This window comes from Ursus arctos, unplaced genomic scaffold, assembly GCF_023065955.2.
Source record: "Ursus arctos isolate Adak ecotype North America unplaced genomic scaffold, UrsArc2.0 scaffold_2, whole genome shotgun sequence".
In the NCBI taxonomy this organism is placed as follows: Eukaryota; Metazoa; Chordata; class Mammalia; order Carnivora; family Ursidae; genus Ursus; species Ursus arctos.
This window is the reverse complement of record NW_026622874.1, coordinates 96,509,036-96,536,817: the sequence shown is the minus strand read 5'-3', so window position 1 is coordinate 96,536,817 and position 27,782 is coordinate 96,509,036. Positions and strand designations below refer to the sequence as shown.

General features: G+C 56.6%; 1 protein-coding gene across 3 annotated transcripts in view; it reads left to right on the top strand.

The window, feature by feature from the left end:
- Nucleotides 1-27,782, top strand: part of COL26A1 (collagen type XXVI alpha 1 chain) — a 144,352-nt gene that overhangs the window by 103,726 nt on the left and 12,844 nt on the right. For all 3 annotated transcript variants that reach the window (XM_044390203.3, XM_026515528.4, XM_048224809.1), the window contains exons 4-5: nt 22,602-22,663; nt 27,514-27,670. In XM_044390203.3, coding sequence (XP_044246138.2) covers nt 22,602-22,663; nt 27,514-27,670 — 219 coding nt within the window. The remainder of the gene's footprint in view (nt 1-22,601; nt 22,664-27,513; nt 27,671-27,782) is intronic.

The window sequence follows — 27,782 nt, the reverse complement described above, 5'->3', positions numbered from 1 at the left end:
CCCTTCGGACCCCCTCAGACCCCATAAACGGGGAAGAAACCAAATGCTGTTGGGGAGCAGAGCAGGGTGCTGAGGAGATGGGCTCAGAGTGGAACTCAGCCAGCTTCCGGCTGACCTTGAACAAGGCCTGGCATCTCTCTGGTCCAGTGGTAAAATGGGGCTACCCTGGGAACCCCCGCCCCCTCCGCCAGCAGGAGCGTGCTAGCACGGGGAACTTGGGTCCCCCTTTACAGGGAAGGAAGAAAAGATTCCTCTGTCTCTTCCCATCAGCGGAGCTTGTGTCTGTTTCCCTTCGCTGGGACTGAGTCACAAAAATTCTTTTATGATCTGTTTTCTGGCCCTCACCCCTGTTTTTTTTGGAAATCTGAAGCCACATCCTAAATTTCCTCAGCCTAATTTTAGTCTCTGGGAACCGCAGCCAGATGATGTCAGACTGACTATTAGATGCCATTGGTCTTCCCAGGCCTGGCTCTGTCACCAGCTCCCTGCAGACCGCCGTCCCACGGGGTCAGGTGGGAGTTGTCACGGTCACCGCCCACAGTAGGAACCTTCTCTGTAGGAAATGTCCTTGGCGTTTGGTACCCACCTAAATGCAGGACTGGGAAAGGTTTCCCCAAAGAGAAGGGACACTTCTTCCTTCATCAGTAAGCTTTGTCTAGACACCCTGCGCGTGCCAAGCACCTACTGTGTGTCCCAAAGAAATGGGCAAGATCGTCCTCTGTGAAAATGGACCCTGTCCACCTCCCATACTCAGGCCACGAGCACCTTCCAACTGCAATGGTTTTTTAAGACTTTATTTTTTAGAGGGGTTTTAGGTTCACAGCAAAACTGAATGGGAGGTATGGAGTGCCTGGATCCCCCCCGTCCCCACACCTGCAGAGCTCCCGTTATTGACTCCCCCACCAGAGTGCTCCCTTACACTCTGTCCATGAACCTACCCCGACACAAATCAGCCCAAGTTCGTGGTTTCCACTATGGCTCGCTCTTGGTGTGGTACCTTCTAACCCCGAGTCTCACCTCGTTATCTGGGGGCACATCCAGGTTCCTGGGCTCTGATGCTTATCCAACTTGAAAGGCTTTTACATTAAAAAGAATATGTGGAAAATTTTTCATTTCTAAAAACCCGCGAGCAGGTGAACACTTGCCCAAGTTTCTCTCACGGCCTCGAAGGAGCCCTTGTAAGGGAAGGTTCTAGAATCATCAGTTTGGGGCGAAGCCTCCTTTGCTTCTCATTCCTTTCTTAAGATTGTTCATCAGCGTCTGCCACGCTGAGGATAAATACCAGGCACCATAGCAGGCTCGCGGGGCCCGGCACGATGAGTCGGAGGCCTGTGTTCTAGGTACCCTGGCCTGGAATGTGCTGAGCTCTCTCCACACGCAGGGCCTTTGCACGTACGGCCTGGCCCCTCCCCCTGACCGGCTTCCCTGCCATCTACATCTGCTCGCTCCTGCTCTGGCAGCCTCCACCGACAAATCACACTTGCCTTCGAAGCTCCTCTCTCTGTTCCCCAAATGGCATGTCACTCCCCTCAGTGCAGCACATGGGACACCACAGTAGCCTCCTGGTGACCCCGGGTCTCCACCATTGGACTGGAAGCTCCCCAGGGCAAGGAGTGTGTCGTAGCCCCAGCGCCCGGTAGGGCGCGGTGAACATCAGCTAAATAAATGCACGATGGAAAGGTAGACGTGGGAAAGGTAGGAGAAGCATCGTGAGCTTTGTTCGGTCCTGCCTCGATCTGTCCACTGGCCTTGGCACAGCTGCTGAGCCCTGCACTCCCAGTCAGGCCTGTGTGGCCGGGTGGATATGTTTAGAATTCTCTCCTGCCTTTCCAATGAGATGAGACGTATTATCCTGAGCGCACCTCTGTTCCTGGCCTCGGTGTTTGGTCCTTCCCCCGGCCCTCCCTGCCAGCCCCCAATTGCTTTTGCAACCCAGCGCCTTTTACCCTTGCAGAGGGCGGGGTGTGGGAGGTGCACTCCCCACCTCACCCTCCCCTCCTCTCCTCTTCCCCGCCAACCTCAGATGCTCCACATTCAAGGCAATGGAGGCTGAGATGCTGGCCTGCCGCCAGGCCTCATGCCCCTCCCAGGATGGGCCAGACTGACACCCCCTCCCTTTACGGGCCCCAAGGGCTCCAACCATTGAGCGTCTGCATCTCTTGGAGGCCCAGTAGCCAGAGCCCAGCTGGGGCTCCAGGCAAGTCCAAGAAGTCATGGAGGCAGCCCTTCTCAAGGGATGTGGGAGATGGAAGCCTCGCACTCGGAGATGCTTCCAGAACCTTCCGTCCATCAGGTCATCACGCTAGCAGGTGCCAGCCCCCTGAGGGGCTGCATCCTGCACCGAGACGGTGGGTCCAGGGCAGCAGCGCTGACTGTCCGGCTGGGAGGCAGGGTGGGTGGAGGAGGGGGCACTGGCTGGGACCAGGCAGAGTGGGTTCAAGGCCTGGCTTCTCTGGGTAACCTGGCTCACTCCCATCTCTCTGAGTATTTCTTTATCTTCAGTCGAGGTCAACAGCTTCCCCTCCCCATTCACACAGAAAGTGAAGATGCTTTGGCCCCTCCCTGAGTTTGCATTTGGCCTGGGTTCTGCAGCCTTCGATCATGCCCACAGCTCCCACGTCTTGCCCCGGGATGAGGGGTGCAGCCCCCCGATACACAAGTGACGCTAAATATGGGCAGACTATCAAGGGGCGATGGCTTCCTCATAGTCCCTGGGACCCCAAACAGGCGGCAGGGACCCTGGCCCTTCCACGTTCGTTGCTCAACCCTGACTGAGGTGTGGGGGCCCCGGGGGCACCACGGCAGCCTCTTCCCTTCCCCACACACTACAACCCACACTCCTGCATACGAGACGGACCTGAGCAAGACACACGCGAGAACACGCCAGGCACGCACCGACACAGCCCAGGTGAACACAGGCGCATTGAGGCTGGTGAACTTGCCAGCAGAGTGGCTGACCTGGCCAGGGGCAGCGGGGCTTGATGCCAGCCGGAGGCCCGGGCTGAGGAGGGGCAGGGCTGGACCCCTCCCCCGACACTCCAGGCTGGGCCGAGAGGCGGGCGGGATGGAGCTGAGTGGATGGGAGTTGTGGCTCCTGGGGGGCTCTTCTGAGCCGGCCACATGAGGTGACTCAGAAGTACTGAGCATCTCACTGCTTGACACGAGGGGCCCATCTGAGTCCAAAGCAACAGGTGGCCCTGGGTGGGCAGGGATCTCTGGAAACCTTCAGAAGGCTTCAACTTGGGAAAATGAAGCCCGCTTAGGTGACTCACGCAGGGGCGTGCCTGGGGCTGGGTGGGTGGTAGGGCTGGACCCCATTTCAGGGCCGGGACTCCAGGGTGCTCAGTGTGAGGACCACAGAGCGAACTCCCAGAGCAAATTCCCAGGTGCTGACCTGGCTTTCTGGGGATGGTCGTGTCCCGCACGGGCTCCATCTGGATTCGAGTCTGAGTCTATCAGGCACATTTTGGGTCGTGGCCATCTTACTAGCCTCGTGACGAGCTGTGTGACATCTTACTAACTTGTTCTCTGCACCTAAGTCTCCCTACGCATCGCTCCCGGAATCTCGAATGTGCGGGACAGTGCTTCCTGGCCAGGGAGGTCATTTACTAATTACCGCTCCAAATGTTGGGCCGTGGTGAATGCTTCACTTTCCTTAGGAAGGATTCTATGTGCCAGAACCTTCCAGGGTCACTTCCTTCTGGGGAATTGTCATCAAGAGCTGGTGCTGAAAGCCTGTCTTCCCCCTTCACTACAGCCTCAAGCCTGCCTCCCAGAGCTGGCCACTGGTGCTGCCCATCTCCTCCAGACCCTCACGTGCCACTGGACCCTGGGGCCTGACGGCGGGGTGGTCCACCTCTTGGCTTTTGAGTCAAGTATCATCCTAGATGTCCTATAGGGAAGGCTTTAAGAGACTACCATGATGGGGGTGTGTGTGTGTGCACGAGCACACGCATTGTGGGTACACATGCGTGTGTGTGCCTGAGTGTGTGCATATGTGTGCACGTTCGTGTTTGTGCATATGTGTGCGTGTGTGTGTGTGTGTGATCTCAGCATCAGACTCCTCGTGCCCATGCAGAGCTTGGGCGTCGGAGCTGAAAAGATCCTTAGGGACACACACACACACACACCCCATATTTTATGAGTATGTGTATATATATATATAAATATTATACATACGTATGCTGTGTGAAGAACTTTGCACCCAAGGGATTTGGCTGTGGCCAAGGATCGGGAGCCCTTGTTCATGCTCAGTAAAGGTGTGAACCCACAGTGGGACATCACACACTGGGCGTCCCTGCACAATCTAGGCGCACACGACCTCTCCACACCAGATCACTGTGAGAGTACCAGCACGCAAGGACCGTATCCAGCCCTGCACTTGGATCGGCTGGCTGGCAGGCTGGCAGGAAGAGAGCAGGGCATGAAGCTCCCAGCCCCTCCTCTGCCTGCCCTCCAGGGCAGGGACCAAGAGTGGGGGCCCCTAGGACCTGTCCGGACACAGGGGCCCCCTCAAGCTCCAGGAGCTCAGGTCACCTAAGGGAGTGGCCCATTCTGCTGATGCTGGGTCACCCAGGGCCTGTGCGGTGGGGTGGGGACACGGGTCTCGGGAATCTGGGACCGAGGTTTACATCGGAGTCAGAACGGGGGTGGGGCCGGGGGCTCCCATACCCACGGACACTTAGATCTGGGGCTTAGTGAAAGAAGAGACAGGAGGAGTCCACCCCTGGCTCCCGGCAGGAGGGGGGCAGCAAGGAAGCTTGTCTGTCTGGACTCCGGATGGAGAGAAATAAGCCCGAGAAATCAAAGTCTCAGGCCTCTGCCTCCCACAGGCTCAGGACTGAAACTTCATACTCCTGTGGCCGCAAAGCTGGTTCCGAGCTGGAGCTCTAAGGGACTCGAGTGGAAGCCTCCAGAATAAAAGATTAACTATTCAAATCCAGTAGTGCGGAAACAAGTAAGCGGACGACCAAGCAGAGTTTAGCAGATCGACTCTCGGAATTCAGCTCGTTAACAGTTTCAAAGTGTCTCTTCGTGCTGAAAAGGGCTGGCAAGCCAGGCAGGGAAGGGACCTCTGGGTCACATGGATCCCGGCTGCCGGTCGCAGGAGCCAACATCACACCAGCCTGAGTCCCGAGAAGTGTCCCCTTCAAAGTCGTGAGTGGGATTAGAGGCAGTCATCAGACTTCACTGCCAAACTGCGAGTTAAAAGAATAAAGGTGGATAGAGTCAGGAACTTCCGCGTGACAAAAGGCAGTGCTACCAAAGCAGAAACCGCAGGCCAGGGACGGGGAGCAGGTCTTCGCCTTGCGTGAAGTGTGACGATGGGTTGGTATTGGAAACACAGGAAGAACTCCTGCGACTCTGTATGAAAAAGACAGAAGGATCTGATGGAAAAATGGGTCGAGAACATGAACAGGCCCTTCGGGGTCTGGAGGAGGAACGCTTGCTCAGAACCCTAGGAAAAGATGTTCAGCCTCATTAGCGGTGTGGAAAATGCAAATTCAAACCGCAATGAGATAGCATTTCACACCTACCAGGTTGGCAGACTTCTGTAGTCTTGGACGGCTGCTTCGGGGGCTCCAGGGGGCTCCGGGGTGCGGGGCGGAGGGGGTGTTGCAGGAGGCAGAGGACCGGATGCCCCACACATGCTAGGGAAGCTCATTCCTGACTCTTTAACTGTTTTTCAGGACTTGGCTGTGGCCGGGACAGTGAGCAGTTTGGGCCCTCCCCCAGGCCCTCGCCACCCCACCCCATGCCCCTACCCCAGGCCCTTGGGGTCTGCAAAGACTGCTTCCTTGGAATCTGCTGGTGTCAGGCCCCCCCCGCCCCTTCCAGGCAGCCAGACGGGTCTCTGGCTGCTGCGCCTGGGTCTGACCTGCAGAGCGGGGGAAGGAGGGCGGGAGAGGGAGAAGGGGGCTGGGGATAACTGGATCAGACCACCCCTCCCTTGCCCTTGGACAGACCCCTCTCCTGAGAGAATCTGCACCCCCAGCTCCTCACCACCATAGCCCTGAAGCTCAGAGAGGCTGAAGGGAGGAGGTCGGGGCTCTCTACCCTCCCCACACTCCAGTCCGGCTGTGAGAGCAGGGAGCAGGCACGAGGCACTGAGGCCAGCCTCTGGCTGTCTCCCTACCTCCCCTGCAACGATTTTGCCTCTGGCCCGAGCCTTCTCTCATCTACCACTCGGTGAGGCCAGCTGGGCTCCCAGAAGCCTGGGTAGGACCAGTGGGACACCAGCCCTGTTAATGGAGCAGAAGCGTCCCCTGCTACTGCAGACCAGGGTCTGGGTGCTGGAAAACGTGGCCGACAGGAGCCCTGATCCAGGAGCGTGAGCAGAGGGCTTCTTGTCTCCTTCCTTGACTCTGTACCCAGACGAAACTGCTGACTGAGGAGGACTGGCGTTTCTGGATCCCAGACCACTTTTTGTCTTTCTGGGCTGGATAGTCTCTTACCCCTTCTTAATTGTGGGGACAGTATTATTTTCTTCTTAGTCTCTGCTGGCAAGAGAGAGGAGTGGGAGAGTGCTTTGTAAAGTGTTGTGCTTCCAGTGGCAGTGTTTAGACTCATTCTTACTATGGTGTAAATGACTAAGGAGGGTGAATGACATGCCCATCCTGGGAAAGTCAAAGGTCATTAGATGCGTACCCAGAACTGGGTTGTGGCTCTGGGACAGCCACCGCCTTAAATGTGTGACCGTGGCCATGAGCCACCCCACATCTGTGTTCTGGTCTGTCTAAAGAAAGAGCCGGGTGAGATAGGTCCAAGATCCTTTGGTCTTTACAGTTGTATGGGAGATTTGCTTTCTACTATGAGTACATGAATGCTAATTCTGCATTCCCTCTAACCGGTTCAGGGCCCTAGGAGGTGGCCTTGATTTTCCTTCTGTTCTGAGCACAGTAACTCAAGTTCAGAGGGTTAAGGAACTTCCCCAAGGTCACACAGCTTGTTGGGGGCACAAATGCCCATGTAGTCTTCAAATGTGTTTTAAACTCCTGGGGCAGTCATGGGGGAGGGAGAGTGTCTCTAAGAAAGAACCAGATTCTTTTTTTTTTTTTTAAGAGTTTATTTATTTATTTGATGGAGAGAGAAACAGCCAGCAAGAGAGGGAACACAAGCAGGGGGAGTGGGAGAGGAAGAAGCAGGCTCCCAGCAGAGGAGCCCAATGCGGGGCTCGATCCTAGAACGCCAGGATCACGCCCTGAGCCAAAGGCAGACGCTTAACGACTGAGCCACCCAGGTGCCCCAAGAGCCAGATTCTATCCGAGTGATCCTCCAGGCTGGAAAATTCAGCCAACGGATCCAACCTCAGTGAAGGTCTGTGCTTGGGGAGGGGAGGGGCCCCATCCAGTGGTCCTGTAGTTGCCACGGCCACTTCCTCCTGCAGGGACAGGCCGTCCAGGTTTGACCCTGAGAGCCAGGGACCTTGTCACCTACCAACTCTTCCTTCCTGGCCTCCTCCCCATGTGGCAACTGGAGGCCAGGTGGGCCAAGGCTCCAGCCAGACCTAGTCCTGGCCAGGAGGGGTGAAGGTGGTGGCTGACCAGTGGATGGGTGGGCAGGGAAGGGACAGGCCGGGCCCAGAAGTATGTCAGCCCCAGATGCCACCAGAGGCCACGAAGCAGGTAGCTTCGGTGTGGCCACTAGACCCCGCTGGACGTGGGATGGGCCTCATCACATGAGCCTCCCTTGGGTATCTGAGCACCGGGAGTAGGATCACCAAGCCCTGTGCACCTCTTGCCCACCTTGAGCCCCGGGGCCAGGAGGTCTTGGAGGCAGAGTCTCTTCTCTACCTGTCAGGGTCCCAGAAACAATTGCGTGTGTAGGAAAAAGACTTCTTCCTTTTAAGTAGCATTTGGAAACTGCTTCGAGCCCTCCTCTGACATGGGGTCTGGCCTGTGGTCCCTCCAGCCTGGGCTTTGGCCTCAGGAGGCCATGGGAAGAGCCCCGCGCTCACCTCCGGGCTCCCCGAAACAGCCACCACGAGGCAGATAGCCCTGTGAGGAGACCAAGGCCTTTCCTGGAGCCCAGCCGAACCCTGAAGGAAAGCCAAGCCACCTTGGGCCTTCACCTTGCCTTTGGAGGAGGAGGGACCCCGAGAGGGGAGGGGCCTGTTCAGGTGTTGCTCCCCGTGTCTCCTTCCTTTGGGTGGGGACTCCTCCCCCCAGTGCACTGCCCCAGCCAGTCCCACCACCTGGGGACAGACCGGTGACCTTGCCTTCTGCTGTCATTTCCCTGTAAAAGCCCTAGTGGACCAAAGAGACTCCGCCCCCTTCTCGCCATCCTTTAGACACCTCGCCTGTTTCATCCTGAGCCTTCGACCAACAGGGCAGGTGGGGGAGGCCCCACGCTGGCTCCAGGGTATGGGAGCTCTTTGCCGCCCGCTGGGGTTCAGAAGCCCATGGGCAGGGAGGCGACACCCTCCCGTGGTCCAGAGGCCCCTCAGTCAGCCAGCTTTGCTTTATGGCCCTTGAACGTTGACCCTGGGCTTGGAGCCCCGTTAAAAAGGATTCTTTCCCAGTGACACACAGCAAGGACAGTACCGAGTCCACGTGTCTGCAGGGATCAGCAATCTCCGAGCTCATCTCCCTTGGCTGGGCTGGGTATCACGTTTCAGGCCCAGGCAGTGCTGCCTGCCAGCTCCGTGGGACCCTGGAGATATTTATAATCTGTTTCTGGAGGAGGAAAAAAGAGTCAGACACTTCAAACAATAACTTCGGATTAACGACCCAAGAGAAGCAGCTGAATCACTGACCCCGAAGGATAGACAGACGCAGGGAAGGCCCAGCTGCAGGGACGCGGGGTCCCTTCTTTCTGTTGTGATGAAATCCCCTGTGTGTCCCCAGGGACGCTCCTGGAGGCCCCGAAGTCCTTCCACGGAGCAAACTAAGCAGCTGCTTTCATGCAAGTACCCCCAGTTCCGGGGACCCCACCCCAGCCCCAACCGAGGGCCCATAGCTACCCGATCCTGCCGGATCCTGGCCCCGCCACCCCCATGCCATTGATTTCTGGGGACGGAGCGCCCCCAGCCGTGCCAGTCTCAAGGAAAGCCATCGATGAGAGAGACGTTACTTGAATCAAACAAACCTGCCGTCAACAATTACGACTTACCTGCTCAGAGAGGGATGTTATCGGGACATCTGGGGAATCTGTCCGGCAGGTGACGCAGCCTTGGTGGGGTTGTGCGGCCTCCGGGGGCCTCAGGGTCTGGGCAGCAAAGCCCGCGCCCCGTCCTTGGGCTCTCACTGATGTGACTGCTGTGCTGGTGAGGTTCCCAAGGTGGCCGAAGCAGTCCGAAGCTGGACGTCTCGAGACAAAGAGCACCTGGCCTTTGGAGCCTCTCCGATCTGGTTCCTGCCCCTGCCTGCGGGGCCTGGGGCGGCTTCGTCTCCTCTCTAGCCTCTGAGAGAGCACTCTCCGGAGGCCAGGGACAAAGGTCTGGCCAGGGACTCTTGCCTCGGGTTGTCATGGAGGCAAGCCGAGGGCCCCCCCGATGGGGAGCAGCTGAGCCGACATGGAACACGTGCCCCCCCTCCTCCCCCCGCTCCTCACCTGGCGTTCGGGATGCCCGAGTCCCACCCGGCGGTCAGGCAGCCTCTCCAGCACACGGGATGCTTCACACGGAATCATGTGTCACCAGAGAAGCCTGACAATGAGCAGTGACGGGGTCCATCTGCTCGCAGGGAGAGAGAAGGAGAGAGGTGACCCTCAGCTGATGCTCCTTCTGGCTCCAGTACGGTTCCTGACTCAGAGAACGTCCCTGCGTCTGACCCACGGGACGTGGAGGCCCAGAGAGGGTTGGGCCCTGCCTGAGGACACAGAGCTGACCCCACTTCCGGCCCATCAGGGTCACGTGCTCACAGAGCAGGGACTGGCCCTGGCCTGGGTAGCTGGTGGGCCACTAACAGGGGCCCTCTTGTTGCTCCTTTGGGTTCCTTTTGCTGGAGTTGCTGGGAGGGAGGGAGGTGGGGTGGGAGGGCCCCTGACCTTCCACTGGTGATACTGTTTCCTTTTTTTTAGAGAGAGAGAGAGAGAGGGAGGGGCAGAGGCAGAGGGAGAGAGAGAATCTCCAGCAGACTCCACGCTGAACGCAGAGCCCGACATGGGGCTTGATCTCACCACCCTGAGATCATGACCTGAGCTGAAATCAAGAGCCACTTAACCGACTGCGTCCCCCAGGTGCTGCTGACACTGGGGTTTTTGTCGCAGCTCTGTGTGACCTGGGAAAGTCCCCTCCCTTCTCTGAGCTGCCCTTTGCACAGCTGTAGGACCCAAGGATGGTGGGTCCAAGGGAGGCTGAAGGTGTAAGAGCTTTGCAAACCACAGACAGGGCTCTGTGTACAAGGAGAACGTTTCCAGGCTTCCACACGTGTGTCAGAAATAGGACCAGACAGATACACGTATGATGTGCACACAAGCATACATGCCCAGAGACACTCCCCTGTAGACTCCCCCATGCGTGGACCTGAGTGCACACACGCATGTGCACACACACACACGTGCACACACACTCATACTCACATGCATGTTCTTACATGTCTGCATTGGGGTGGGGAACACGTGGATTGGTCTCCGCCTGTGTCCCTTCCTGCACCCCCTACCCAGCACCCCCTACCCCATACCTCTACCAGCTTGGGTATCTTCTTAGTTGGGCCTCTGGGGGAGAAGGACATAAGTTACTTTTAGGAGGGATCTCATTTCTTAAAGAAATGCATTTATTTAATTCCTGCTGTTTCCTCACAGAAGTCGAAGGCCCTAATGTTTTAGAGAGAAAATGCTGTGGTACCCTCAGCACAGGGCTCATGGCAATTTGTGGGGAGGCAGGTGCGGAAATTTGCCCGGAGTGGTCAAGGGAGGCTTCCTGGAGGAGGAGGTGCTTAAGTAGGAATTAGCTGATCAATAGGGTAGGATGGGAGCCATTTCTAGATAACAAGCAAAGGCCAAAGGCCTCGAAGGGCAAAGCTCGGCGCATAGCAAGTAGCCCACATGGGCAGGGTTTGTCCTCAGGGCAATGAGAAGGTGGCGGGTGACATGTCGGAGGGCGACATGTCAGATGGGTGGTTTAGAATGAGCACAACAGCTTGACATGTTCGTCACAAACTGACCGCACCTGTGCCCCAGCACCTTCATCAAGAAAGAGAACATTTTCATCACCTGAGAGGCCCTGCAGCTGCCTCTTCCCGTAACGGTCGTCCCCAAGGTAACCGCGGAGCTGAACGCCGGTGCACAGAGCGGTCTGCCTGTGTTCGAACTTCAAGATCAACGGAGTCACACGCTGCGCGCTCCTTGGGGTGGCCAGCTTTCGCCCAGCCTTGTCTTCGTGAGGTTCGCCCCCAGGGCTGCACGCGGTGTATGCATGCTTCCTGCAGTGTAACACTCCGCTTTGGGGCTCTTCCGTTGATCCAGGCGTCCACTGATGGAATTTGGGTTATTTATAATTTGGGGTTATCATGAGCAACGCTGCAGGGAACATTCTCGTGCGTGTCGTTGGGTGAAAGTAGTTATTCATTTTGTTGGATACATATCTGGGGATGGGTTTGCTTCGGCTCAGCCTTATTCGAAACTGCCAAATGGTTTTTTCAAGTGGTGATATCATGGGCACTCCGGTGACACTGTCTGAGAATTCCAGGGGTTCCCATGCTCTGAAATACTTGGCATCATTAGTCTTTTTAATTTTAGCCTTGCCGGTGGGGGTGTGGGAGTGCCACGCTGTGGTTTGATTCGCATTTTCTGCTATGGCTAACGAGTATGGATCTTTGTAACTTTGTGGACCTGTGTAGTCCACGAATCCTGTTCTACTCGGTGGTAGGCCTGTTCGTTATCTTGTGATGAAAATTCTTAATTTGACTGTGGTGTTAGTGCTTTTTGTGTCCTGTTGAAGAAATCTGTCTTCTGTGGTCATGAAGGTCGTTGCCTCCGGTTTCTTTGAAAAGCTGTATTTTACCTTCTGTGTTTAGATCAATAGAATACATCCAGAATCGACTTTCATGTGTGGTGTGGGGTTTTTAAAAAAGATTTATTTATTTATTATTTGAGAGAGAGAGTGCGTGAGTGTGGGGAGGAAGGGCAGAGGGAGGGAGAGAGAGAATCTTAAGTAGGCTCCACAGTCAGTGTGGAGCCCAACACCGGGCCCGATCTCACAACCCCGAGATCATGACCTGAGCTGAAATCAAGAGTAGGATGCTTAACCGACTGAACCACCCAGGCACCTCTGGGGAGTCTGATTCTTTTATTTTTCTTTTCCATTTGGATAGCCAATTGACCCAGCACTGTTTACTGAAAAGTCTACCCTTTCTCTTTGGTATTGCCTTTGTGCTTTTTTTCATAAAGAAGTAGCTATAAATATGAGTCCGTTTGTCTGTCTTTGCACTAATGCTACAGTGTCGTAATTACCATAGTTTTAAAATAGGTCTCAATTTAAAGAAGTATAAGTCTTCACCTTTTGTTCTATTTCTTCCAGATTTCCCTGGTTATTCTTGGACCTTTGTGTTTTCATATACATCTCAGAATCCATCTGCCAATTTTCATACAACAGGCGTGTGCACACACACACCCACACATGCATGTACACAGCCTTTTGACATTTTGCATGGGACTGTATTGACTTTATAGATCAACTGCAGAGAATGAACATCTTTATAATATTGGGTCTTCCAATCCATGAACATAGTATATCTTTCCATTTATTTAGTTCTTCTTTAATTTCTCTCAATGATGTGCTGTAGTTTTCAGTAGATTTAGTCCTAGGTAATTTGATAACTTTATGATGCTTTTGTGAAGGGTATTGTAAAATTTCATTTTCTATTTGTTTATTGCCAGTATATAGAAATATGGCTGATTGTTAGGAACCGTCTTTGTATTCCAGTGACCTTGCTAAAATAACTTAATAATTCTAATAATGCCTCTTCAGATTTTGTTGGGGAAAAGATATTTCGGGGTGTGGTCCAGCCATGGTCCACATGGTTCAAGGTCAAGACCCGTTGACCTTGAACTCTGGGCTGGATGTGGAGGTAGAGAGGGTGGAAGACAGATTGGTCAGCCTGGTCAGGAAAGTCTCTAGGGCTGCGGTGAGGTGCACAAGTCACACAAGTCATGCTTAGCCATGGTCCAGGCACTGTCTGCACACCCACTGAGAGCTGCTGCCTCAGCCATGGCACGTAGCCCAGCCCACCATGGCCTCTTGGGAAGCGAAGCCCTGGGTTCTAATTCCGGCCTTTAATTGACAAGCTGTGTGACCTTGAGCATGTTACCAAACCTCCCTGAATCTCCCTGCCCTCGCAGAAGGAGGGCAACGTGCCCCGGGTTTTCTTTCTCTAAGCCAGTAGGTGTCTGGTAAACACTGGTGAATCGATTTCACTCACCAGTGTTGTTCCTTTTGCCCGTGGGGTGATGCTGACCATCGCCAGGAAATCCTGCAGCCCAGGGGCTGTGAACGTGGGTGCCCATGGGGGACGAGGCAGCTGGCTACCATTGTGTTCTGAGAGGCTTCAGTGCCGTCGGCCCCTTGGGGATTTCTGCTTCCACCGTGAGGATACACACCCGGGTAAGGCTGCCCCTCTCCAAGAAGGAACTCAATTATTCTTCAATAAAAGTCTTGGCAGAAGTTTCTGAAAACTCTTGCCTGCTCTGTGATCCCTGGTATACAAAAGGATGGAATTTAATTATTTGGTCCTATCCATGAGCCCCAGGGCTGGGCCTGGCACGCAGCCACGGCTCTATCCGACCAGCAGGCCCCCTGGCCCCTGACGGGGTTCTTCGCTCTGGCGTGCACTGGGAACTATAGGGGAAGCACAAGGCAGGTTCACCCTTTGGCCTGGCCTTGCCCTCTCCACCCTTCCTTTTGGGGTGTATGGCTTAGAGAAATCTGGTGTGTCTGATCCCCTGGATAAGCGGCTCCCTGGAAGTTAACTGGAAAGGTGATCTCCTGGGTCCAGTCGCTACCAGAGCCTCTCTGTTCCCCATGGGGCTGGCCCCACAGTACCGTGGGGACCCTTGGTAGACTGGAGCTCCAGCCTGCAGCTGGGTGCTCCCTCCAGCCCTGACCCCCGTCTCCCTCATGGCAAATTAGATCCCCTGCCTGTTACAGGAGCTTAGGCTAGGGAGCCCGATGAGGTCTGCTTGGGCGGGTTGCAGTGCAAGGCCCGGCAGAATCTTGTAAAGGTGAGGAAGCGGGGCCTGAGAGCAGACACTCCAACACCCCTCCCAGCTCAACCCCGTCCTCACTGAGTGCCCACTTCCTGCTCTGTGGGTGGGAGGGACAACAGGGTCCCTCGAGGACAGACGCAAAGATTTCAGGAGTCACCACATGCAGCACCTGAGTGGGGCAGGGGTGTGCTGAGCACCGGCTGTCTCAGGTTGGGCCTTTAGTAGTTCAGTGACTCAGAGCAAAGTGCATGTGCTTCCGGGTCACTTTCTGGCTGGGCAACTTTTCAGCAAATTTGCCTATTGTCATTGGGCCTCAGTTTTCCCGACTGCAAAATAGGGATAACAATCTAGTGCCTGCATCAGGCTTGGTGAGAGGCTTATGTAGAAAGAATGGGTGTAGATGGCTTAGCCCAGGGCCAGACCCAGAGCGAGTACTCAGCAAACATTGTTTTCCTAACAGTAGTCCGGGTTCAGGTGTCTCCTCCTTGGGAAACTCTCTTGATCTCCCCTGGTTGGGGTTGGCCCTGCCTTTCGTAGGAGAGCCACACAGATGGGCAGCACCCCTCAGCGTGGTTGCTTACATGTCCACACACCTTTGAGGGGGAGGCCACTTGTCCCTGGGTCCCTGTCCCAGAGAAGGCCTTGTCATGTCTGTAGAAAGAACGAAGTACTAAATAGGGTTGACGCATAAAATATTATGCTTTTATTTGCTAAATCTGACAAACTATCTGTAAGGCAGCAGGAGCTGAATCATGGAACATTCCTAAGAGTCCAGAAGATTCTTCCCTGGTTGATGAGTCTGTTTAGGACCTTGTTTATAGGTTGGACCTTGAATCAGTCAGGGTTCTCCAGGGAAACAGAACCAGAGGGACGTGTGTGTGTATCTGTATCTGTATAGCTGTATACATATATCTCTGTAGATCCGTGATCTATCATCTGTATTAAGGAATTGGCTTACGCACTTGTTTGAAATCTGGAGCTGGAAGGTTTGAAATCTTTAGGGCAGGCCAGCAGGCTGGAAACTCAGACAGGATTCGCTGCTGCTGTCTTGAGGCAGAATTCCTTCTTCTCCGGGAAACCTGTTTTTTTGCTCTTAAGGCCTTCAACTGATTAGATCAGGCCCACCCACCTTAGCCAAGGTAACCTCCTTTCCTTAAAGTCACCTGACTGTAGATGTTAACCACATCTACCAAATACTTCACAGCAACATTTAGACTAGTGTTTGGGCAAACAAGAGCACCAGACCTAGCCAGGTTGATGCATAAAATGCACTACCCCAGGCCTCCGGCCGCCCTTCAGCCATTGAGTCTCAAGGCTACTAATCCTAAGGGTTGTGGTGTGGGGGTGAGGGGTGTCTGGTTGTACCCCAGACCACATATGTGAGCTTCAGGGCCATTTCCCCCTACAACCCGTGTAGCATGTGTGCAAGGCAAACTCTTCTTCGAGGCCTGTAGCGATTCTCAGGGGTGGGTCAGGGGGAGATTATCTTGCCCATTTTACTGTGGAAGAACAGGTGCAAAAGTGTCGGCTTAGCAGTGGAGCCAGACCTCTGGATTCTTCACCTTCGCGACACATGCAAATGTCTTCTCCTAATGTGGGAACCCCCACAATGACCTGAGGATGGGCCTCAGGGCCTGTGGTAGGTGGTTGGGTCCTGGAGTGAGGGAAAAGCCCCGGGGCCAAGTGTGACTCAGCCACCATGAGGCCATGGTGGCCTCCCTTTCCCTCTCTTGGCCTTGGTCTCCCTGGCTGTAAATGATTTTCAGGGTCTGCTCCTGTTCTGTTCAGAAGACTAAGAACCACAGGGGTGCCTGGGTGGCTCAGTCGGTTGAGCGTCTGGCTCTTGATTCAGCCTAGGTCATGATCTCAGGGTCCTGGGATTGAGCCCCGTATCGAGCCCCGTGTGGGGCTCCACAGCCAACTGGGGGCCACTGTTAGAAGCTGGCTCTGCATCTCAGGGCCTGGGGCAGGACAGACACTACTTTCCGGCTCTGTTCTCTTACCCCACGCAGCAGCCGTAATGATCTAGGGATGGTTGGCCTCGCGGTGAGATCAGGAGACTGAACCAAAACGAGAGAACCTCAATGGGCAATTTTACACAAACGAGGGCAAAACTCACCCATAATCCTACCACTGCAACTCTTTATTTTTCCAGATTTTGTTCTTTGGCTATCCATCTTTTATATGATTGTAAGCAGAAAACAGATGCAATGTTTTATATTTTTCACATAGCATCCGGAACATGGTTCATGTTCTTAGCCAGTTAAAAATTTTAATTATGGGGGCGCCTGGGTGGCACAGCGGTTAGGCGTCTGCCTTCGGCTCAGGGCGTGATCCCGGCATTATGGGATCGAGCCCCACATCAGGCTCTTCCGCTGTGAGCCTGCTTCTTTCTCTCCCACTCCCCCTGCTTGTGTTCCCTCTCTCGCTGGCTGTCTCTATCTATCGAATAAATAAATAAAATCTTAAAAAAATTTTTTTTAATTATGGTATGTATATTAAGTATGTATATTGTTTTAAAAAGGCAGGGAGTCCTTCAAGGCTTATCATTAAAAAGAGCTGTTTCCTGCACCCCTACTTTACCCCCAGTTTTTATTCCCTATAATCAAGCATTTTGGGGGGGGAGGCCCTACCTCCACAGGGATCACTACCATTTATACATTGCTATTTCTCTTGGGTTTTAATCTTAGAGATTATCTGCTGACTTCCTCCCGGTTCTGGTGCTTTTTTCTCCTCTGACCCATCATCCTCCAAGTCCTTTCCTCCTTCCCTCTTCCCAAATAATTGTACCACACTTCGGCTTAGATCAGTAGACAATGACTAGAGTTTTATAACAAAGCAAATAATATTCACAGCTGATTTCAGGTAATATACCAAGGTGCCTCTTCTTGCTGCAGACTTTTTATTTTCCTGGAGTTAATGATTCATTTTTGTTTGTTTGCTTAGTTTTCCAGGCCATGCCATAGATGTTGTATCACTTGGTATGTCACTAACCCACCTCGGATTTCCCAAAAGAAGTTTAATTCTCCCTCACACTCAGACACATCAGGGGCTCTTTCCTTCTAGAGCCCTCTGTCTCCTGGTCTAATGTGGTTGGGTGGTGCTGCATGCTGTCATCAGGTGACATGCCTCTATTTCCCATGTCGGGATGTCCCTTTGTTGTTGAACTTCTTGCCTTTGGCTATCCCTGTTTTGTGCCTTCTTTTCTCTAGCTTACTCCTTCGTTTTGGTGGAGTACATCCTTCAGCACCTTTTGGAGAAGAGGTATGTGGCATGTCAATGTTTTGAGGTGATGCATGTCCACAAATGCTTCATTTTACCCTCAAACCTTGAGGGATAGTCGAGCTGGGTGTAGAATCTTAGCCAGACACCCACTTGCCTCAAAAGAACACCGCTATCTCCCAGCTTCCATGTTAACTGTTCAGAAGTCCACTGCCATACTGATTCCAGACATTTCTTGGAGGCCTCATTTTATCTTGGAAGCTTTTAGGGTTTTCCCTCTGGGATTCCGAATTTTTGTGACAATGTGCTTTTTGGTGTGAGTTTTATTTTGTTTTTCACCTGGCATTTTTCATCTTCTTTCAGTTTGAAAGTTCGTATCTGTCAGTTTTAGGTGACCTTTTGGGATCATTTCTTTACTTCTCTCCATTTTCTCTGGTCTCTTTCTCTGGAATCTCCAGTTAGGTTAGACCTGGATTGGTCCCCTAATCTTCTTATCTCTTCTCTCCAACAGTCAGAGCCCCCTTTTTGCAACTTACTAGAAAATGTCCTTATCTTCTAATCCTTTTACTGAATATTTTACATCGGCTATTTTTCTTCCATTTCTACAAACGCATTTTTGTGCTTTGAAGGTTCTTTGTAAATAACCTCCTGTTGTTTCAGGATGTGGTATCTTCTCATACCTCCGTAAGGATATTGGAGTTTTGCTTTGTTTTTTGAAGTCTTTCTGTGTCCACTCATTGTCTCTGTTTTCTGAGTTTGCCTTTCTCCTCTTTGTTGTTTTGGTCTTTGTCTTTTGTGTTAGAGGCTCTCGATGCATATTTAATCGTCAGACACAGGGGGCTGAGCTCCCCGGGTGGGCAGACCCATCTTCTCATGGGCTTCCCTGCGGGAGTCAGCCCTGGTCCCAAAGTCACTGTACATCCAGGTCTTCTCTTTGGCTGGAGGGGCTGTGACCTAGCCAGAGGGTCGTGGCCTGGCTGGAGGGGTGTGGCCTGACCAGAGGGTGTGGCCTGGCTGGAGGGGTGTGGCCTGACCAGAGGGTGTGGCCTGGCTGGAGGGGTGTGGCCTGACCAGAGGGCATGGCCTGGCTGGAGGGGTGTGGCCTGACCAGAGGGCGTGGCTTGGCTGGAGGGGGCGTGGCCTGGCTGGCGGGCATGGCGTGAGTGACCCCCTCCCCGACAGCAGTTTCCAGCAGAGAGTGAGATGACCAAAGTCTCACCAGTAGAGGAAGGTCCAACATGGCCTTCAAGGCCCCAGTGGGGAGGAGGGAGGCACCAAAAGAATGTGTGGCCCAAGACTGAACTCGGGTAGACCAGGTCTGTCCCCATGTATAGTAAGATAGAAGGTACCAGTCCCATCTGTGCTAGGCCCAGCCCAGCTCTTGTCACATTGGGGAAACTGAGGCCGCTTAGGATCTCCTCGTTCCTGTGGTCTCCTGTGACCACAGCTTGCCAGCCCTGCCCCCTGTCCCCACAGCATCTGACCCCTACTGACCTGCCTGGAGCTCTCCTAACAGGGCTTAGACGTTTTGGCAGAGTCAGAGGTCTCCAGGGGGATTTTAGGGGTCTCTTCCAGCTTGGCCTCCTGGTGACATCCACTCAGCCCGTGTTTCCTGCTTGTGGACCCATCTTCGTGACCTCTCACAGAGGGGGCCGGGTGTCTGGGGGCAGGACCACCTGTGTGCCCTGGCTCCCCCCGTCAGGATCTTGTGACCCCAGCCTCATAGTGGTCTCACTCGGCCTCTCGATTTCTCTGCAGTCGGCCAGGCTCCCCTTTGGGCCCAGGCCTGGGGAGTGAGCCTCACTCGGGAGCTGAGTCCTGAATTCTGGATGCAGAGCCATCCCCAGAAGCCGCACTGGCCGAAGGCAGGTGGCAAGGGGATTAGCAGATGTACCGTCCTGCAGTGCGTGCACAGAGCCCAGCGGTGAGAGCCGGAGGGCAAGGGCACAGGGAGCAGGATCCTGAGGCCCTTGGAGCGGATCCAATATAGACCCCTTTTATGAATGAGAAAACTGAGGGGCAGAGAGGTCAGATGAGGCCCTCTCCAGCCTCACAGTGACTTCGTGGCCTTCCAGTTCTCTTTCCACTGACAGCACCAAGCAGTGAGTCCCCCCGCCCATACACACCCACACGCACACCGGTTTGCCTGGCATAGCCACACTCCCATACACACATACCGGCAAAGAGCTCCGGGCACACTTTCCTGCATCCTAGAGACCAGGAACGTGCTGGGGCCCCGGGCACTTGTGGGCCTGTGTGTGCTACGGAGGGGGCTGGAATCGTGGGAACCTCCGAATCTCCGGAAGCGAGAGTCTTCATCTTAGCGAGGGGAAACCAAGGCCCAGAGCCAGTGGGCAGGGCCTGGTCTGCTCACGGCGCCAGTCACACCCTCGGTGCCATTTCTGTGTCCCCACCGCTCCCATGAATCATTAGAAAAATTTAAACAAACATAATATAATTGCTTGTCGATGACCGAATGCCAGGGGAACCATAAAACCTGCCTGGTGTCAGCGCCTGTCCAGGCAGGTGGCACGGGGAGGCCAAGCTGGCAGCCTCACCTCTGCCCGCTGGCTGGGCCTCCCGGGCCTCTCTGTGGCTGGGGACTGCCAGCCAAGCCGCACCTCACCGGCCAAGCGGGGTGCCCAGTGCCAGAGCAAACTGGGCCCGGGCCCAGCACACTTTCCAGAAATAGGTTCCTGCGAGAGCCCGAGGCTCACCCCTCCCTCCGCAGAATTTCCCCCCTGCAGAGAGTCCTGTATGTGGCCTCAGACCGTGGAAGTGCTCTGTTCATGGCCCCTACACGCTTCAGGAACGTTCACCGGGCCAGGCCGGGGCTCTAGCTCACAGCTCACCCGTAGTTCACAGCTCACCCACGTCCCTCTGGCCTCCTGCTTTTCCTGCCACCCCCGGGGTGGGGTGGTGCCCTCCTGGCCACAGAGGGGGCCTGGGGGCGCAGGCAGAAAAGTCCCTTTTCACAGGCCTCCAGGCCGGTCCTCCCCCAGAGGACCCCCCGTAAGACACGGCTGCTCGGGGAAGGTTCATAGGCCTTCGCTCTGAGGACTGGCCCTGTCACCCACCTCGTTGGTATGAGCATGGGGTCGCCAAGGGGCTCCTGAGCGTGCATGGTGCCTCCGGGCGGGGGGATGAGGGGATGGTGGGGGCGGGGCGGGGGTGGCGGGCGGGAGTGAGGGGTGGGGGTAAACTAGGGGGCAGGAGGGAGACCGTGTATGTGTTTTGGCCTTGTCCACTGGGGGCCTTGGGAGACCCGCCGTTTCCCTCAGTGTAGGAACCTGTGGGCCTTTCCCCTCAGGCGTGTCCCTGTCCCCAGAGAGGACCCTTCAGCTGGAACTCTGAACTTTCCAGGTGGGCCTGGACCCCTGGCTGCGTTATTGGCCCCATCCGCCGCGAACTCTCCTCTGCCCTTCTCTTTGCTTTGTGGATTTATACCCCTTTTTCTTTCTTCACCACCCTTTCCTGGGAGAAACGAGGCAGAAACATGTGGGTTCAGCTCCCCCCCCCCCACGTTTAAGCAGAGAACCCGCCCCCTCTCTCTCCCTGGTCCTTTGTGAAGTCCTGCCCCTTCCCAGTCACGAAACTGTCTACATTCTTCCAGTTGTTTGGAAGCCTCAGTGTTTATACCTCAGTCTCTAATCTGTTTTATGTATTGGGGTTACAGACAAGGTTTTATTGAGGGGGGAAAAAGAGCTCTGCTCTTAAAAAATGCTTATAAACCACTGACTGGGCCCAGCCCAGGGGAGCCAGGGAGGCAGGTGAGGCCGAGCGGGGCCTCTGCCAGCCCCCGTCTTGTAAACCCAAGTAGGGCTGGCGAGCAGATGGCCCCGTGTCAGCCCCCCTTGCCCTGAGGCCGGGCACCCCCGGGAGGACACAGCCTGGACTGTGGTCCTAAGACCCCTGGCTGTCCCCCACGTGTCCCACAGAGCAATCATCATGGTAGTCCGGGGACATTAATGAGGGGATTTGCTTTCGGAGATGAAGTTGGAGGACTTCTCTGAGGACAGGGGACGCCAACGGGGGGGGGGGGGCAGGTATGGACACCGCTGGTGACCTCTGCCGGGCAGCCCCGGCACACCAGGTGGGACCTACTGAGTCACCATCATACCTCCGTGTGTCTGTTTGGCCCAGAACAAGGTTCCTGGAAGGTCAGGCTTTGAACCGAGCGAGGGGTTTAGGCATCCCTTGACTTCTGCCCCAATAAAAGCTCGAGAACAGCTTTGAACCATCTATTTCCTCTTTAAACAGCTCCAGTCCCTGGGGCAGACAGACATAAATAGATAATTATAGCCCAGGGAGATGTGTGCCTGGGGGGATAACTGTTACCAGTCTCCTCATTGGCCTTCTGGCTTCCCGTCCCTCCCACGCCCACCCACTGTACAAGCTGCTGTCAGAGTGACCTTTTAAAAATGCAAATTTGACCTTGACTTCAGTCCCTCCAACAGCTGCCCACCGGCCTCAGAACACTGCCCAGAGCTCCTCCTGCCAGGCCTCCAGTGCTAGGCCCCAGCCTGCCGCTCCAGTCTGGGGTGTGTGGGGGGTGCCCTGGGTCTGCTCTGAATCGGCCAGGCTGCTGCCAGACCCTTCTCTGGTCTTGCTTGTCCCCAGACCTCAGCCCTCTTTCCTCACCGGGCCATCGTTGTGCATCCCTTAGGCCTTCCCTTTGATGCCCCCGCCTCCAGGATGTCCTCCCTGACCACCACTTCCCCAACCCAAACTGGGATTGCTGTTCCCCCGTGATGCTCTTTTGCACATTCTGTTCTTACAGCCCTAGCGTAGCCCTTGCCGGCCTGTACTTCTTTGCCTGTCTCCCTCCCCAGACTGAAGCTCTCAAAGGCAGGGAGCACATTCCCTTTACCACCTATTTATCAATCGTTGGATTTTTTTGAGCCCCTGCTTTGTGCCAGGCCCTGAGATTTATGGGCAAATAAAACAGACAAAGACCCCACCCTTATGGCACTCGCAGGCTGACCAGGCATCTGGGGTGCTGGCTGGGACACTTTGCTGAATAAACGGACAGTACAATGTGCCATAGATGCTCAGAGTTCAGGTGGGCTGCCTGGAGGAGGGGGCGCTGAGGATAAGGCCCTGAAGGCCGGGTAAGAGTTTTCCAGGCAAACTGATCAGAGAGCTCCCCGCCTGCCAGCCAGCCCAGAGGCTGTCCCGGCGGCTGGCTGCTCTCACCCCAGGGTCTACACTCCATTCTCACCCTTCTCTTTCAGAATGCATGAACTGTACCCGGCTCAGCGACATGAGCGAGCGGCTAACCACGCTGGAGGCCAAGGTCAGCCGGCCTGGGGGGCCCGGCCTGGGGAGCTGGTGGGTGTTATGAGGGTTGTGAGTCAGGTACCAGTCCCCAGAGGGTGGGTGCTGCTGGGGCCTCAGTGGGTCTGGGTGGTCTTCTCTGGGCTGGGCCAGCCTTGTGGGGTGGGGGAAGGGAGTGGGGAAAGCAAGAAATCTGGAGGTGTCAGACAGCAGGCTGGTCTGGGTGTGGGTCTCAGTGACTGGGGGGCTGGGTGCCCGGAAGGTGAACCCTTGGTGGAGAGAGGAGGGAGCCATGTCCCCCCCGGGGCTGGTGCCCCCAACTCTGGCTCCTCCCCTCCCTCCCTGTCTGGCACACGGCGGGGCCCAGACAAGCCGATGGAGGAGGAGCTGCCCGGCTCCTGTCCGCTTTCACCCCGTCTGCATCAAGGGGGCGGCGCGGGTCACCCCGGAGGCTGGAGGGCTGAAGAAAGGACGGGTCATTTATGGGGGAGTAGCACCAGACAGCATGGGGCAAGGAGAGAGGGAGTAAGTCAGAGAAGGGAAGGCTGTGTGAGGTGCAGCTGTGGTGACAGGCAGGTTACCCTTGTGGACTCCCGGGCTCTGGCCCCTCTGGCCCCCTGACATGCCCATGCAGGGCACACGGGCATGAGGATGCCCCAGGGGGCGAGGCCTTCTGCAGGTGGGAGGGTCCCCCAGCAGCCCAGACCCCTAGGCACAGGCTGGGGGTGGGGGACCCCGCACCCTCCTTGGGGTCCGTGGCTCTGGGGGTGGGGGTGGAAGCCTTCAGGAAACAGATGCTACCACCTGGGCCGAGCTGGGGCTGAGGGGGGGCGCTGGAAGGGTGGGGGGTCTGGGGAGACTCCAGACGCTCTGCGTGGCTTGGCAGAGTGTCAGCCGACGGCTGGCCCAACACCTCAGGGTGTTAAAAGTCAGGGCTCTGGGGCGGGACTGGCTCCCTGACTCTGAGGTGAGTCGTGACCCCTCTGCAGACCCGGGGGTGGGGGAGGGGCCGCAGGTGTCAGAGGAGGCAGGGAGAGGCCAGGTCCCTGCTCAGCCCTGGGCCTCAGTCTGCTGCCCTGTGAAATGGAAACGGGAGTCACTTCACTGCCCCTCACCGGGTTGTTTTGGGGTGGGTATATGGGGGTGAGCTTTGGTGCCGAGAAGGGGAGGTAGTCTGAGTCTGGGGTGTGCTGAGAGGTGGCTGCCACTGCCCTCCTTCCGGATTCCCAGGTCAGGGATGGGTGGTTCCTGTCTCAGCTCTTGGGCCTTCTCTGGGTCACCTGTCAGCTGCGTCCTTGCCTGCGAACATGCCCGTGTCCCCTGGGGAAACAGAGCCCCTGGGTGCTTGGTCAGCCCGGGTCACAGGGCTCTGAGAGGCGGCGGCCTAGAGAGGGAGGGGGACAGAATCTGGCCTAGTTGCCAGGACAGCGTCTGCTGAGGCCAGGCGCCCACCTGCTGGGGTCAGAGAGACCATGGAGCGGGATCAGTGGCTGTGGACAGGCCAGCGAGAGCCAGGCGGGCAAACCCCAGATGGGGTGTCAGAAACCAGAGGGCTGGCATAAGAGTGCAGCAACCCAAAGGCCTGGACACGTGGCTTCTGCCCTCTCAGACAAGAAGCCTGCTTTGGTGTATTGGGAGGGACGTGCTCAGTTATAAGTAACAAACACCCAGCCAATGGCAGCTGGTTCTCTAAGGATGTTTATTGTTTGTTTGACAAGAAGTCCAGCAGTAGGTGGTCTTGGAATTGGTTTGGTGGCTTAAGAACTCAGGCTCTTCACAGCCTTCCCCTCTACCTCCTTAGTGAGTTGGCTTTTGTCCTCATGGTTAGTGCCTCATGGTTACAAAGTGGCTGCTGCGGCTCAAGACATCACATCCTTATACTTGTTAAAAGGCAGAAAGTAGAAGTTATGGCAAAGCACCCTAACAGCTCATGTGTCTCATCGGCCATCACTGGGCTATCTGCCTACCTCCTAGTCTCAAGGGAGCTGGGAAAATAGGTACCTGGCCAATCGTGATTCCTCCTCTGGGGCATACCCACAGGTACACACTAGTTTCTTGAGCCAGGCAGCCATCAGGGTCTGCTCTATCTTCATTCCCTGTGGGTGCTGAGGTCCCAAAGGACCCAGACCTGGAGCTGATCTGGGACTCCCGCCACCCTCTTTTCCTGGGAGGGGATGGTGGGGTGGAAGGTCAGCAGGCAAAAGTTTCCTGACTTCCTCTCTCCCCTCCTTCTCAGTTTACACTCTGACTTCACGACCCTGTGGCCACATGGCATGGGAGGGAGCCTGAGGGGGTTCCCTGTGCGAGGGTCACAGAAGCCTCGAGTTAGCTGGTCTCTGGGGCAGGAGGGTGGCCTCCTGGCCCATCGGCCAGGCCGCAGTGATGTCATCAGGGCCACTGGCCTCCGAGGCTGGCTACAGTCTGGTTTTCTTGGGTTGAGCCCGCAGGCCCACTGCTGCCTGCCCTGGTGAGGTCATGCCGGCAGGGGTGGGATCAGTTTCTCCAGGAGGTCAGCCGTGGCCAGGCCAGGCGGGCCTGGACTCCGGCCGGGGCTGATGTTAACTTGGCTGCGACCGGGGCTCCTCTGCCCAGGTCCGTGGGCTCTGCGTCCTTGCAGTCCTCATGGTAGGCGCCCCACAAAGAAGTGAGCCAAGGCCTTCTGCGAGGGGGCGAAGCTGCAGGTGGCAGGTCCACCAAATGGGCGGGAGCCCTGCCGGGAAAGGGAAAGCCTGGGCCTGATCTCAGGAGCCCCAGGCAGGCGCCCACCCCCCTGAGCCCTCAAAGCTGCTTCTATCCCCTACGGCCCCTCACGACTCCTTGGTAAATATGTCCATCTGGAGGTCCCCCCGAGACACTGCAGTTCAAGCCAGCACCCCGTATGGCTCACCCTCACCCCCAAACCTGCCCTCTCCCGTGTCCCTGTCTGATGGGTGGCAATCCCACTGCCCTGGGAGCCAGCCCAGAACCAGGGGCCCCATTCCTGCTTTCACCCGTCCTCCTGTCGCCAAGCCCGGGGCACCTGACCCTGGCAGTTGTCCTTACCCTCATCCTCACGCGCACTGCCCTGGGCCCCCCACTCCGTGTCACTGACAGCCAAGTCTCCCTGCCCCCGCTTGCAGCTCCTCCACTGCCCCGGAGCCCCTAACCTCAGACGTGGTCAGTCAGCTTCCCAGTGGACACGCAGGGGTTGGGGCGGGAGTCATCACCTCCCCTTCTCGAGGGTTCCAGAGCGCCACCCCAGGCTGCTGTGTGATGGCAGCCGGCGGTTCTCCTTCTGTGTGCCTCGGTGAGGCTCGGCCAAGGCCAAGGCTGTGGCCCAGTTGTGGGGAGGTGGACTAGGTACTGCATGGGACCCTGGTCCCAGTGCCCACTTGCTGGGTGACCTTGGGCAAGTCACTTGTAGTCTCTGGGCCTCTATTTCCACCTGGCCTGTGATGTGGCTGCCGTGACCTTCCTGCCTCGGGGGCCCTTGTAAGGACCAGAAGGGGGAGGGGCTCAGAGAAGTGGTCCCGGGCCGGGGTGGGGGGTTTGCTGGAGCTTCACGGGGCAGGAGCCCACCCGCCCACGGCAGATGGAGACCCTGAGGGCCGGTGCACCGGCTGTGGATACCAAGCGATGCCCAGGGGCTGAGGGCACACACGGGAGTGGCCAGACAGACTGCCGGGGGTGGGGGGGGAGGTCACTAGAGTCTCAGGGGGAGTGGCCAGACAGACTGCCGGGGGTGGGGGGGGGAGGTCACTAGAGTCTCAGGATCGTCCCTCCCGGGGCTCAGGAGTGAAGGGAAGTGCTTGGCCGGTGGGGGCGGGGGGTCTCAGGGTGGGGGGCCCTGGGCTAGAGTTCAGAGCAGCTGGAGCAAAGCCGCTGAGGCCCGGGAGGAGCACGGCAGGCCCAGAAGGGCGCCCTGAAGTGTGGGGACGCTGATGGTTCGTGGGGCTTTCCGCAGGGCTCACTTTGCATGGAGTCCTCACCCCCTGCTCTGGGGGCGCTCTGGGAGGGGGACGGGGGCAGGCAGTTGGACTGGGGGAGGCAGCCAGGGCCTGAGTGAAGGCTGGGCAGGACGAGGGGCACTGGGCATAGCCCCTGGCCCTCCTGGACGTGGGGCGCGGGGAGTCGGGGAATTGGCAGGACGCAGGCCTCTGGCTCCCGAGAGCTGGAGGGAACCTGAGACACCAGACTTCCTCCTCTTCGTGCAGATCAGGGCGGAAAGACTAGGGGCTCGTGGTGGGCAGAGCAGGAAGCCAGGCTCTGCTGGACTGGCCCAGGGACCCCTCCTCGCTGCCTGGCTGCCTTGCTCAGATCCCTGGTGCGCAGCGCCCCCTGCTGACCACTTTGGGGAACAACAGGGACTCCCTCAGGCCTCTGAGGCCTGGCTTCCAGCTCACCTGAATTAGGAAGACAGTGTCCCCCCCAGGCCCTGGGTCTTCCCAGGCTTTGACCCCCCCACCTCTCTCAAGCGGAGAGGACAGGCAGGTTTCCACGCTGGCTCCGCGTGGCCACCTTTTGTTGTCCTAGCGCTCCTACTAAAAACCATGCCCCAATCCAGGCCCGTTGGTATCTTTTCAGTCCTTCCTTTGGGGGGAGCCAGGAAAGGGGGGTGACCACAGGGCTCTCCTCGCGGTGATGGCTGTTCCGGAAGAAGAGTACAGGGAGTCTGAAGGTGTCCCGGTGGCCACCTGCTCGAGCCGCAGTCCAGGAGGGCTCTCCTCAAGTGGGGATGAGAGGAGGGCAGGGGTGGGGGAACACTCCAGCAAGGGGAGCGGCGATCACCACACCTGACTCTGGGCAGCTGCTCTCGTGGGGCACACATCCTAGTGCACGGGGGTCTCTGGCCTGGCCGGGGTCCTGACCCCCTGCCCTTCTCCGGCCCAGGTTCTCCTACTGGAAGCAGCCGAGCAGCCCGCGGGCCCGGGCAATGAGCTGCCGGCCCCCCAGAGCACCCTCCCGCCCTGGAACGAGGACTTCCTCCCTGATGCCATCCCCCTCGCCCACCCAGGGCCCCGAAGGAGAAGGCCCACGGGCCCAGCCGGTGAGTGAGGCTTGCAGGGTGGGTCCTTGGGATCGAACGCCCCCACATGGTATTTTGAAAAACGGAGGCGGTGTCCCACAGTTGGGTGCATGTCCTCGTGCCCTGCCCCGCT